This window comes from Pelodiscus sinensis, chromosome 2, assembly GCF_049634645.1.
Source record: "Pelodiscus sinensis isolate JC-2024 chromosome 2, ASM4963464v1, whole genome shotgun sequence".
NCBI lineage: Eukaryota > Metazoa > Chordata > Testudines > Trionychidae > Pelodiscus > Pelodiscus sinensis.
The window spans coordinates 58,469,727-58,482,782 of record NC_134712.1 but is presented as its reverse complement, the minus strand read 5'-3'; the positions used below and the strand labels follow the sequence as shown (position 1 = coordinate 58,482,782).

The 13,056-nt window shown below is 48.6% G+C and overlaps 1 protein-coding gene across 1 annotated transcript; it reads right to left on the bottom strand.

Annotated features, from left to right (window-relative positions):
* Window positions 1–3,184: 3,184 nt before the first annotated feature.
* On the bottom strand, window positions 3,185–5,710 carry CRH (corticotropin releasing hormone). Its single transcript, XM_006131466.4, has 3 exons — window positions 5,314–5,710; window positions 3,587–4,136; window positions 3,185–3,387 (listed from the first exon to the last, which is right to left on the bottom strand). Exon 2 carries the CDS (start codon window positions 4,119–4,121, stop codon window positions 3,618–3,620), a length of 504 nt encoding a protein of 167 aa, XP_006131528.2. The 5' UTR covers window positions 4,122–4,136; window positions 5,314–5,710; the 3' UTR covers window positions 3,185–3,387; window positions 3,587–3,617.
* Between the last annotated feature and the right edge of the window lie 7,346 nt (window positions 5,711–13,056).

Below are 13,056 nucleotides of genomic sequence, written 5' to 3'. Positions count from 1 at the left end.
AACCTGTTTCAAAAAGAAGAATGTTGAACAGAAGCTTCTTGCTATAATTACAGTTTAAATGAGTGAGCACTGTGATTGTTGGTAGCCAGTCTGAATGTCCTGTTGTATTTTTGTAAGTGCTTGCCCAACACTGTTAGTTGAAATATGACTAATGGCATTTTGTCAATGAAACGATGACCCCCCCCCTAATTGTTGCTCAATACTCCAGGTGGAGTAATTCCATCTTTTCAACCTACTGCAAACTCTTGTGGCAAACCTTTGATGAAAGCCACAGCATTCAAAGGTAAGTCTAAAACTCCACTGGATGCACTCACTGTGCAGAATGAGTGCAACACTTGTGGTGCTACTACAGACTGATGTGCAATAGTTGAGCATAAATAGGGATAGCAAAAGAAGCATTTCACCCTTCGGTTTGTATTTTCCAGCTGTGGTTGATACATCACAATGAATAACACTCAAACATTATTTTCTGTTAAATTTTATATACCTGTAGATAATAAAGGCATAGCTATAGGATACAGTGTATTGGAACCCTTCCTGAATTATATGGGATATGGATCTCTGTGTGGTTTATTATCTGTACTTCCCCAAAGGGCAGGGAGAGGATTCTGAATGACTGTTTCAACTTGTGCCGATCCATATGCATATTTGATCTATACCTTCATCTTCTCATCTTCCTTTAATACATTAAATCAACATTCCCTTTTATCATTTTGAGCAATTTGACAGTAAAAGGGCAAGACCTTTCAAACCAGAAATGACCATTCTGGGCTGAACTGTGATGAGTTTATTGCAAATATCTGTTAAAGATTGCATTGAAATAGATTATAGGCTCATGAAAAAGGCTACCAAGTGTGGCCTGACCTGCACTCTGTGTACTACAGTTATTCAATTATTTAACAAATCTGATTACATACACTGACATGCCTTTTATAATGATGAGCAGATTGAAATTACTCTTCATTCTAAAGGTGAAATCCTGGGAGTTTTCCCGCTGACTTGCTTGGAGTCAGGATTTCACTCTCTAAGGACAGTTAGAAAAATGGTTACAGAATTGAATAGTGAGTATTTCCTAATGGGTGCTGGCTGGCATCATGGTGTAAAGGCTTTTCCAAAACCTGTTGAAGTTGAAGATTCCCATTGATTTCAATGGGCTTTGGATCAGGCTCTGAATACATAGCTATTGTAGTACCATGAAGACATGCAATTTTTGTCATGGTACAATAGTCCATAGTGTGAAACAGTTGATTAATGAAAGCTAGAAGGCAGGGTAGTCTAAGTTTTGATAACAGCTTGATATTTAGTCTTTGGGAAGCCACTTACCATCTATGTTGTTTCTGTTTTTTTCCTCATATAAAATGGGGCTGTTTAGGATGGGTTTAAGGATCAATTAGCTAATATTTGTACAGGGCTTTGAAATAACAAAGTGCATGTTAAGTGTTAACAAATATCTGCTCTGAACAGAAGTAACATTCATTACCACATCTAGTTGTGGTCCCCTCCCCAAGATTTTATTCTTCCTTTTTTTTCTTCAATAAATTCCTAATGAATATTTGCAGCCAGAATTCAGATTTGTCTTTGCTGGTTTTACAAAATCCTTCTGCAAAGGCTCCCCTCTCCCCAGACTCCCTCCCCCCCTCCCCGCCCCCCATGATTCATAAGAGAATAGGAGAAAGCTAATTTCATAAATGTGACAGATGTATTGAAGTCATGAGGAACTGCCCGTTTCACGTACCCATGCAAATGTGAGAATGTAAGTAGTTTTTAACAAAATCAGTAGCGCTTTAGTGGGTTCCTGAAACCCAGCATTTTAAAAGTCAGTTTCATGACACCAGAAAGCGCATTTGTCTGCTATCCGCCCGCCTGCGCACAGATGCATCCCCGAACTCAACGCTCATTCATGTTAATTACAAGCCCATCGGAGCCCGCAATCTCTCCCTTCCCAGAACGCCAGCTGCAGGCAGGGGGGGAAGCTCATATGTACAAGGACGGCAGCGCAGGGTCTGCGGAGAACAATACACTCCAGAGACCTCTATCTGGAGCAATTCCATTCTTTGTGGTTACATTCACACGGGGCCAGTCACACGCTGGGTGCCCTTCCCTTGGGCTAGGTCACAGCGTAGCCCATAATTAAAGACTTTCATACAAGTGCGTGCTCCACCCAAGAGTTGTAACATCTGCTTTGAAGTCCACACGCTCTTTTGCGCCCATGCTGGGAGCCCAGTTCTGCGTTCCCCGCGCCCCCAAACTGCCCCGGGATGAGTGAATAAGGGTTTGGCGTGCAGTATTGGGCGTCGGGCATTCCGTCTGCCCTAATGCCTCTTTCGAGCGACCCTGGGGTGGCATTAAAACGAGCATCAGAAGCGTGTAAACATGCAGGGGATGTTTGAGTTGCTGGACCTGCAGCAGCTCGCTCAACTCTAGATCGTCTGGCGAAGTACGCCAGGACAGTGCGTTTATGTCCCTGTAAAAGGGTTTTGTAGAAACGATTCTTCTCCTGAACAGAAATCGTCTTCCCATCTTTAAACTTTACCACTCTCTCTCTCTCTCTATCTCTCTCGCATTGTCAGCCGTGGGGTTTAATCCTGCAACGCTTCAGGCAAGATGGAGCGGTCTGGTTCTCAGGTGAAAAAATCTTTCAACTCCTTTTATTGTAATTGCCTTCCTTTCAAACCCAGAATAATCGTCCTAGTTTTATTCTAATGGGGGCCAAGAAAAGGGGGCGTGGGAGGGCCTCAGTGCCTTTTGCAACGACAGGTTTCAGCTTTGTTTTCTTTTAACAGAGCTGAGTTTGAATTTGGGAGCGGAAAGTGAAAATGCTGATCGGAGCTATTCTGGATGCATTTTTTAGCATGCGGTGCTACAGAACATAATCGGGAGAAAGCACAAATAAATACCCCAGGGATCCTTGAGCTGCAATAAAGTCCTAGCACAGACTCATCCCCTCAGCTGTGTCCTATAACTTAGGCACAGGCGAGCCCTCCGTTTCGTCTCAGCTTTGTGTGTGAGAGAGAGAGAGACACAGAGAGAGAAACAAGTCGCTCAGGTTTTTTTTTTAAATACATCTAGAAAGGAAAGCCCCTCTAAATCTAGGAGATCATAGGCAAGAAAGTCTATCAAACCATCGTTCCTTTGCAGCTTTTATTAAAAATATAAATATTAAACATTCTCTTACACAACAAAATTGACCGAGCGCTGAAAAGATGCTTTATTACGGAAATGGTACAGGAAAAAGTTGAGTCGCAGTAGCTTACAGAGATTCCCCCTTTCCTCCCTCCTCCCGCACACCTTTTCCCACAAGAGAAGACTCTCTCCTGGCCGACGGCTTCTTTGGGACCTTTCTTCCGAGCGGCGCCCATCCAAAGTAGCGATGTCACTAGAATAGCTCTGCCATGGGAAAATAAAGGTGGGTACGTTACACAGGACACTTTTCTCGTGACTGCACTGGAACACGGGGCTGTGCATGCTAACCTAGGGACACGGGCTCTGTGCAGTGTACACCCTCTATGGGTAAAGCTCTATAAAAATAAAGGGATGGCATCAGAGCAGCACTATGGTACATAACACGGTGTGATTTTGTGCTAACCGCAAAATCTCTTTGGCAAGGCGAGGCCGCTTCACTTCCCGATTATCTCCATCAGTTTCCTGTTGCTGTGAGCTTGCTGCGCTAACTGTTCGGCGCGGGCCATTTCCAAGACTTCTCGGAGGAGGTGGAAAGTCAGATCCAGGGAGATCGGGGGCTCCTCGGATCGCTTCTCCCTCTCCATCGCCTCCCGGGACAGGCTCTCGGCTTCCCCCTCCGCGGGACTCTCCAGCGAGCGCTCTGGGAGCTGCACAGCCGCTCGGAAAAAGTTGGTGGCGGAGGCGCCCGGCGGTAGGTGGCTGCTGCTGCTGGAGGCGAGGAAGGTGGGGGCGGGGGGCTTGTTGAGGTTGCCCAGCCGCAAGAAATACTCTTCCCCCATGCGGAGCAGCACGGGCAGGCTGGGCGGCGGCTGGAAGAAAGCTGGCGGCAGCGGAGCGCTGGAGGCTGCGGCGGGGCTCTTGCCGACGGCTCTGCATTCATGGCAGGGCAGGAGCGCGACCAGCAGGATCCCTGTGGAGACCAACAGCTGGAGCTTCATGTTCCACGCCCAGATCTGCAACAAGGACAGAAGGGGGGCGGGAGGGACGGGGCGGGGAGAGAAAGCCCGCGGCGCCGGAGTTAGACTTCAGGGCGGTGGAGCCCCCGGCCCTGGGGGTGCGGCTGGCTGCCGGCCCGCCCAACGGAGGGAGCCGTTCGCACCGCTGTCCCTGGTGCTGATCACCCACCCCATGGCTCCCCGGGACTCTAGCCCTTCCACACGCCCCAGCGCGGGGGGAGATGTGTCCTTCTCCGCTTTGCTTACGGCGCTGGGCGATGCCTCCCAAAGGCGCTGGAGCAACAATCCGCGGAGTGGCACCCGCTGGAGAGGAGAAAGCCCAGCCGAACCAAACCCGGCTAGCAACCAAGGCATGGCACCTACCTAAGGGTGGAATCCACCTAAGGGAGTCACCTACCTAGGGGTCGCAGCAACTTATGGGTGGTAGGTAGCTAGGGATGGCTGCTACCTAGGAATGGCAGCAAGCTAGGATGGCAGCTACCTAGGGGTGGGTAGCAACCTAGGGATGGCAGCTACCTAGCAATGGCAGCAAGCTAGGGATGGCAGCTACCTAGGGGTGGTAGCAAGCTAGGGATGGCAGCTACCTAGGGGTGGTAGCAAGCTAGGGATGGCAGCTACCTAGGGATGGTAGCAAGCTAGGGATGGCAGCTACCTAGCAATGGCAGCAAGCTAGGGATGGCAGCTACCTAGGGGTGGTAGCAAGCTAGGGATGGCAGCTACCTAGGGGTGGTAGCAAGCTAGGGATGGCAGCTACCTAGGGATGGTAGCAAGCTAGGGATGGCAGCTACCTAGGGGTGGTAGCAAGCTAGGGATGGCAGCTACCTAGGGATGGTAGCAAGCTAGGGATGGCAGCTACCTAGGGGTGGTAGCAAGCTAGGGATGGCAGCTACCTAGCAATGGCAGCAAGCTAGGGATGGCAGCTACCTAGGGGTGGTAGCAAGCTAGGGATGGCAGCTAGCCGAAGCTGGGCAGCGAGCAGGCATCTAAATACACCGTGACCCTCGGCCCTTCGGTCGCTGCTTCCTCCCCGAGGAGCCCCAATCCGCTAGCTTCCCAGGCTCCAGTCTGAAGCCTTCCCCACCACCTGGCCAAACCCGCGTTGGTCAAAGCGGCGCGCCTGCCCAGAGCCGGCAGAAGTTAGCTCCGCTGAGGCTCCCCCGAGGGCTCTGCCTACCTGGGAGCTGCCGCTGCCGGAGAGTAGGGCAGGGGGAGTCTGTCAGAACGGGGGGGCTCGGAGGTCCCGCTGTCACTCGGTCGGTGCCGTCTCCTCCCCACCTTGCGATCAGATTCCCTCCTAATCAGCGCCGGGGCGCGTGATTTTTATAGCTTAGACCCTCTTCTGGAATCACGCAGCACTTGCCTAATAAGCTGACGCTTTCTTGACAGCTCGCTTGCGTGCCCCGATCCACTGCTGAATAAATCATGGGGCCCTCGCCGAGCCGCGCGGGGCCGAGTTTTGCTATCACAACACAGCATCTCACATCCAATTATATCAACAGATACTTATCGCTGCGCTAGTGACGTCAGCCCCCGCCGGGTCCGGCTAGCGGAGCGGGGCGCTCGCCCATTGACAAAAATCCTTGAATGAGATTTCCCGACAGGAGCCGAAAGCAACAGCGCCCGGCTTCTTACTATGAGCGGCCGGGCGGGGGGAAACTTTCCACTCCATCCCCGCCTGAGAAGGACCCGCGCGCGGCCCGGATCCAGAGCCGGGCCAGGCTGCTACCCAGGGTCAGAGCTTGCAGCCTTGTCCATCTCTCAGTCATCCCCCTTCCCGAGCCAACTTAGAGAGGCAGAGTTATTTTTTCTCCTGCCGAGACCTCTCCTCTCCAAGCCCTCGCTCCCCCAGCACTAATGTATGGCGGAACGCGCAGGAACCAAAAGTAACACAGCCCTATGGAAAAGTCCTGCAATATTTCCCCAAGAAGTTTTCCCATCGCTGGCTGAACTTGGGAGGTCCGCGCTAGGGTTGCAGCTGACTCTCTAACAGGCTGTTCTGAACATTTACACATAGTAACACACGCTCGAGGTACATTTCCAGCAACATCCAGCCAGTGGGACTCACTCACTGAGCAAGGGGTGCGTTTGAAGGGGAAACTGCTCTTTGGAAACACGCAAACCGCCTCACACTCTCCAACACCAGATCTAGTGCTGGAGTTTCCGTTTTGCTGGGGGGACAGGGGGGAGTTCCAAACAGTGGGTCTAACCTTGCCGGGTCAGGGTGCCTACAAGGAAGGGCAATCAGTGCGTGCATAGAAAATTAACAGGATCAATAACACTAGGTAGGAAGTTTTATAACTAAGTCTGCTGAGGTGTCTCATAACTCCCCCCGCCCTGCAAACTGTACATTTCCCTTTAGATTGTGCATTCAGCATGTGATCTGAATTTCTGTATTAACAGTAAATCGACCCACGTGGAATAAGGGGGGTATTGGAAACGCCCTCTTTGTACCCCCTTTTCTGCTGCTTCGGTGAGCTGTAAGAAGCCCCGCAAATCCACCTACAGAGTCTCCTCCTGTGTGTACCATGCTGACATTTCCCTATTGAAAAAAAAACCGGTGCCAGTTTCATGAGACCCTGGGTTTTGCCGCCCGGAAAGTAACAGCACACGAGAGAACGGCTGTTAAACTGCATTCAATGGCATTGGAGGGCAGCTGTCTGGGTAAAAATGAAACTATTGTGTTTGATGATTCACTTGTTTCTTTCCTGCGCAGTCATCAAAATTGCTCTCCAAGCCTTCCTGACTCCGCGGCTCGGAACCCAGGCGGGCTAGAGGGAAGGGGTGCGAAGCGATGGGGCGGACGGCTCATCCCAGGCACAGCCCGGGGAGGCATGCTGGGGCGATGCCCCAAACAAACCAGAGCCCCACGAAGGTCTGTCAAGAACAAGACGCCTCGATGACCTCGTGCTTAAAAATGCCGCAGTTGATGAACTGTTGCTTGGGCAGAATTGGCTGCAACTAACATTTGCTCGGTGGAGGTTTCTCCCCCTTGCTTCATAACACAGGACAATAACGTGGTTTTAACGGGCTACGCCATCCATTTCTTTAGCTTGATCACCAAAAGGCGGGGATGTGCTCTAGGCATCGTTGTGAAACTCCACTCAGCGCGTAAAATGCAACCGGACGCTCCGTCTGGAAGCCAATTGCATGTGAGCGAAGCACGTCAAAACTGCGTGGTGTCAACTAGCACCCCACTGGGGAAACGCGATTTCGGTCCGTGAGTCAGGGAGCTCCTTCGGTCCCCTGGCGTATTCTTTTATTTTGTTGCGTGTGTTTCTGTCGCACTTAGGAGCCCGAATCACGAACCAGCACCCCGCGATGCGAGGCGCTGTACAAAAGCTGTAGGAAAGGAAGACTGGAAGGGTCAGCATTCTAATCGGAATACATCTGGTGAATGGCAACTGAGATTAAAGCGCACACCACACTATTCATATTATATCAAGGGAGAACTTACATACTGTAGCAATGTGGAGAAATGGATCACTGGCCCAAAAAGATACTGGCGAATATTTTCTTGTTGTTTCGTGTTGTTGGGGGTTCACCTACTTCCTCATAGACCGAATTCTCGTTTTGCACAATCCTTCAGCAACACAACTCCCTCTTATGGAAGCGTCTCCAATTCACTGGTGAAGTCATCGTGGGTTCAGTTCTGAGCTCATGTATATGAATTCAGTCCCCACTGACGGCACATTTTGGCCATATCACTTTATTTCAGAATCTCATTGGAGGTGAAGTAGGGCTGCAAGAGACCTAAACGCAAAAGACCAAAGGCAGCCCTCTAAACTGCGTGGAGAGCCCAGTTGGAATCAATGCATGAATGAGAGCAACACTTGCCCCAAATCACTTTATTGGGTTCCACACAGGAAAGCCCTTAAGCACATGCTTTCCTGAATCAGGCTATGTCTAGACTGCAGAGTTTTTATGGGGAAACTCTGCCATGTCCAGGGTATGCGTCCACTTTTTCAGAACAGTTTTATGAGGAGTAAGGAATGTTCCAAAAGAGGAGGTTTTTCCGACATTTGGCCCCATGTAGATGGGCCAAATGCCAGAAAAGTGTCTTCCAAAAAAATAAGCAGAAAAAGATAAGCAAATTGTGGTTTACAATTTTCATATCTTTTTCTGAAAAACCCCCTCGCAGTGTAGACATAGCCTTGGGGTCTTAATTAGCAATGGTGATGGAAACATTCTGAAAAACATCTGAATGGTACATGGATTTAAAGTCAACTCAATATATGAAAAAGCCCATGAGACATACACATAGAAGGCATATTCTGATGGTGTAAATTGGCATAGCTCTACTAACATCAGTTGCCTTGTGCTGATTTTCGCCAGCTGATTATTTAGCCCTCGGAGTTTAGAATTCCAGTCACTGCATCTTCAAACCCATTGCACCCTAGAGGAACATTCCTGAACTTTTCAGGTGTTTGAAATTCAAACTCAGACCTGAATCCAAATTTTACAAGTACCTTTCCAATGGGTAGGATCAAATCCCCACACTACATCCAAGAAATGGTTATCGGCTCAAACTGCTGATCAGGTCTTGGGCCTATCCATAATTATAATTCAGAATTGCAACGTGCCAGCCCTCTGTTTTTCTTTACCTTGTCTAGACTGTATTCTCTTTGAGGCAAGAACTACCTTTTCCTGTATGTTTGGCTGGCATCTAGCACAATCTGCACCCAATCTTAGTTGCCCTCCAGAGATATTACTATTAATAACTCATATAACCGTTTATCCAAATTTCATAACAATAGAAATATCATGTCCCCAAAGTTAGTCTGTAAAATAATAAGCAATGCATAGCAGGTTTATTATATGAGGTCTATCCACCAAGAAGTTGAATATCTGAGACCCACAATGCACCTCCAGCTCCCATTGTGCCTACTCACTTTGCTATTTTTCAAAATATGTATACAATAAATAACCAGAAAAACAGAAACAACAACATAGCACAAGCATGTCCATTAATGTGGGTTAACTCAGGCAGTCATGAACTGAAATACATATTATGACAAAAACAAAAAGGTTCACATCTTGTAAATAGAAGGAAAGCTACTTGGATGTTTTTAGGTGAAGATGGCACAACTTGCTCTGATGTTTACAAGTGGTTCACAGAAACAGGAGCTAAATTTGATCAAATGATAGCGGATGTAAGATGCACTCATTAAAATGGAACTCTAAATGCAGCCTGGGGTGTTGTCATAACATCACCATTTTCAGTCTGTGATATATTTGAAAAGGACACAGCCTACTGTAGAGTGATCACAGAACTAAAGAAACTGAAGTGATGATATGAATGACATTCCAAGTACAATGAATGAGCACTAATGGAACTATGCAAATTGAAATCAGCTCAAGATCTGAGCCAAGACATTTCATATTGGGTATCTTTTAAGATAGATATTGCAACCAAAGTTATACCCCTCTCCTGCCCTCCCCCCCCCCCAAGAATGTTAATGATAATGATAGTGAAAATAGCAGCTAGGTTTAGAAAGGATGCTCAATTTCTTGGCATAAACCTGCACCTTGCAAGAGCTCTCCACCTTGGCATGCTCTTTTGATGAATGTTTCTCAGTCAGGTTTTCTAAGGATTACATCAACTCATTCAGATATTTGCCGTGTGTTACACCAAGCTACATAAAATCACTAGTGAAATCAGTACAGACTAAAATGACATACACTGACTTGTTTAGTCCACTCTATATACTACAATATTTACATTCCAATTGATATATTTTATAATTATGTGATAAAATGAGAAAGTAAGCTATTTTGTAGTAGTACGGCGCTCCAGAAGTTTTGTAGTTTTGTGTCTGATGTTGTAAGCAATTTCTTTTAAGTGACGTGAAACCTGGGAGTACATAGGAAAATCAGACTCCAGAAAGGGGTACAGTAGTTTACAAAGGTGGTATTAGAAGACTCTTTCCTTTGTGTAAGGTTAATATTTTTACACATACTTGCTACTGAGTAAATATGATCACAGTACCACATCTACCTAATGTTGCTCGGGTTCTTAAGGAGGGGCTCAGGAAAGAGAGCTGGGAGCATGGGGGGTGAGGTGCAGAAGTGAAGGTTGGAAGTGAGGGGTGGCTCTGGACAGGGAACTCTGTGGGTACCTCTCCACTCCAGAGAAAATCAAAGCTGTCACTGTTGATCTTCTAGGGTTTGAATTAGTGGGTCTAGTTAAGACAGCTAATTGAAACTGAGAGGGACATTCTAGTCGATGCCAGTAGTCCTGCTTCTGTGAAGAATAAGGGAAGTCGAAGGGAGAGTGTTCTCTTTTTGACTTCCTGCAGTATGGGCAGCGCTAGAAGTCAAGTTAAGATATTTTTACTTCAGCTACGCAATTAACGTAGCTGAAATTGCATATGTTAATTAGACTTTGTCCCGTAGTGTAGACATACTCTCTCTGTGCATGTGTAGGGGGTGGGCAAGGAGGGCAAGGGGGCCAGAGCCCCATCCCCAAGATTCATACCAAGGCTGCTTATTCTTCCCCTTCCTGTCCCTGTCAACAAGTGAAAGCAAAGTGTACAGATCATCTCCCCTTTTGCTCCTCAGACAGAGTGAGGAATGCAGTAAACTTTTCTCTCACTCCATGATGAAGGGGAACAGCCGGCAACATTTCTGTACGAATCTGGGAGGGAGCTTTAGCCCCTCCCCACTCTCCTTAAAGGGCATAAGTGGTGAGGAGGAGGTAAGAGGCTCAGGGTTGGGCCGATCCTGAATGGGGGGTGCACCCCCAGCCAGCCCTTTTCTCTGGCCTGGTGATTCTGTCTCTTTTACTTATGGTTTTATAAGAAGCAATCCCATTCCACACACATCCCTTTTTCCTGGCACCACCGAACCCTGACCTTCTATAACCTTGTTATGATTAGAGGAAGCTGGGTACCAAATTTGGTTGTCATAGCTCTTACCATTTAGGAAGAGACCTTGAACAAACAGACAGACAAACTCTCTCAAATATATGGTAAATTTAACCCATATTTCTCTCTGAGATGGCTCTTTAATTATGTATTTTAGGTCTTGCAAATGTTTAAATAAATGAAAGTTTGTGAAGATTCTACCATGATGGAGATCATAAAAGTACCTAAGATAGATAATAAACCACTTTCTTCAGTCCTTCAAATACACAATTGGCTTCCTTAGTACAAATAGCTTTATCAGGAGATTAATTAGTTCGTGGGTGAAATATATGGATCTCCACAGTTAATTCTTAAAAAGATTAGTCCATGAAACCTCCTGGATACTATTTGGACTGTTCAAATATAGGAGCAAGGCAAATATCAGGTACATCACATTCATGAGTTTCCATTTCCCTCTATAGTTAGCATATGAGAAGCTGTAGCATTTTACTAATTCTGCCCATTCTGGGGTCAGACATGCCATTTTCAGAGTTCTGAATTATTAAAAAAATCTACAAACAGAAAAGACCTAATACGTTATCTAGTCCACTTTTGGGTAGTTTCAATAAGCACAGACACAGTGAAATGGTCTAAAAAACATGGATCTGAAAATACATGGAACACATTTAAATGTAGTGTAACTACTGAAGTTAGTAGTGTCATAGTAATGATGGATCTGACCCCACAATGGTAGAATTTAAGTCAATCTGAACATATGCTAGAAGGCTGATCTGACTTTCAATTGTTTCAACTGTTTAATTTACTACAAAAATGAATACAGGCAGTCCCCGACTTACGCGGATCCGACTCGGATCCACACTTACGAATGGGGCTTTTCTCACCCCGGAGCTCACGGGCGGCGGGTCGCCGCCCGTGTCCTCCGGGACGAGAAAAGCTTCTCCCAGTCTCCCTGGTCTACTGGGGGGGTCCAGCAAAGCCACTGGACCCCCCCCCCAGCAGACCAGGGACACCAGAGCAAAGCCGCCCAGGCGGCGGGAGTCCCGCTGCCTGGGCGGCTTTGCTCGTTTGCCCCGGAGCAAAGCCGCCCAGGCAGCGGGACTCCCGCCGCCTGGGCGGCTTTGCTCCTGTCCCCCTGGTCTGCTGGGGGGGTCCAGCAAAGCCACTGGACCCCCCCAGCAGACCAGGGACACCCGAGCAAAGCTGCCGCCCGGGCAAACGAGCAAAGCCGCCCAGGCGGCGGCTTTGCTCTGGTGTCCCTGGTCTGCTGGGGGGGTCCAGCGGCTTTGCTGGACCCCCCCAGCAGACCAGGGGGACAGGAGCAAAGCCTTGGAGCACGCCCGCAGCGGGACAGCCCAGGCGCGCTTGGGCTGTCCCGCTGCGGGCGTGCTCCAAGGCTTTGCTCCTGTCCCCCTGGTCTGCTGGGGGGTGGATGCCGCTAGTGCCCCCCCCCAGCAGACCAGGCTTTTCTTGCCTACCCCTGGGGTAGAGCAGTTGGGGGCTGCCGGGTTGGTCCCGCAGCGCCGCTCTGGACCAACCCGGCAGCACCCCAGCTGCTCTGCCCCAGGCATCCTGATTCAGCCGCTGCTGGTCAGTTTCAGCAGCGGCTGAATCAGGACGCCTGGGGCAGAGCAGCTGGGGTGCTGCTGGGTTGCTCCAGTAGCGCCGAGGAGCCGCGCTACTGGAGCAACCCAGCAGCACCCCAGCTGCTCTGCCCCAAGCGTCCCCAAGTCAGCCGCTGCTGAAACTGACCAGCAGCTGACTACAGGAAGCCTGAGGCAGAGTTGCTCTGCCCCAGGCTTCCTGGAATCAGCCGCTGATCAGTTTCAGCAGCAGCTGACTTGGGGATGCCTGGGTTTCTTAAGTTGAATCTGTATGTAAGTCAGAACTGGCATCCAGATTCAGCCGCAGTTGAAACTGATCAGTTTCAGCAGCGGCTGACGCCAGTTCCGACTTACATACAGATTCAACTTAAGAACAAACCTACAGTCCCTATCTTGTACGTAACCCGGGGACTGCCTGTACATTCCTTATCATTACAAATCTAGGAGCAGAAT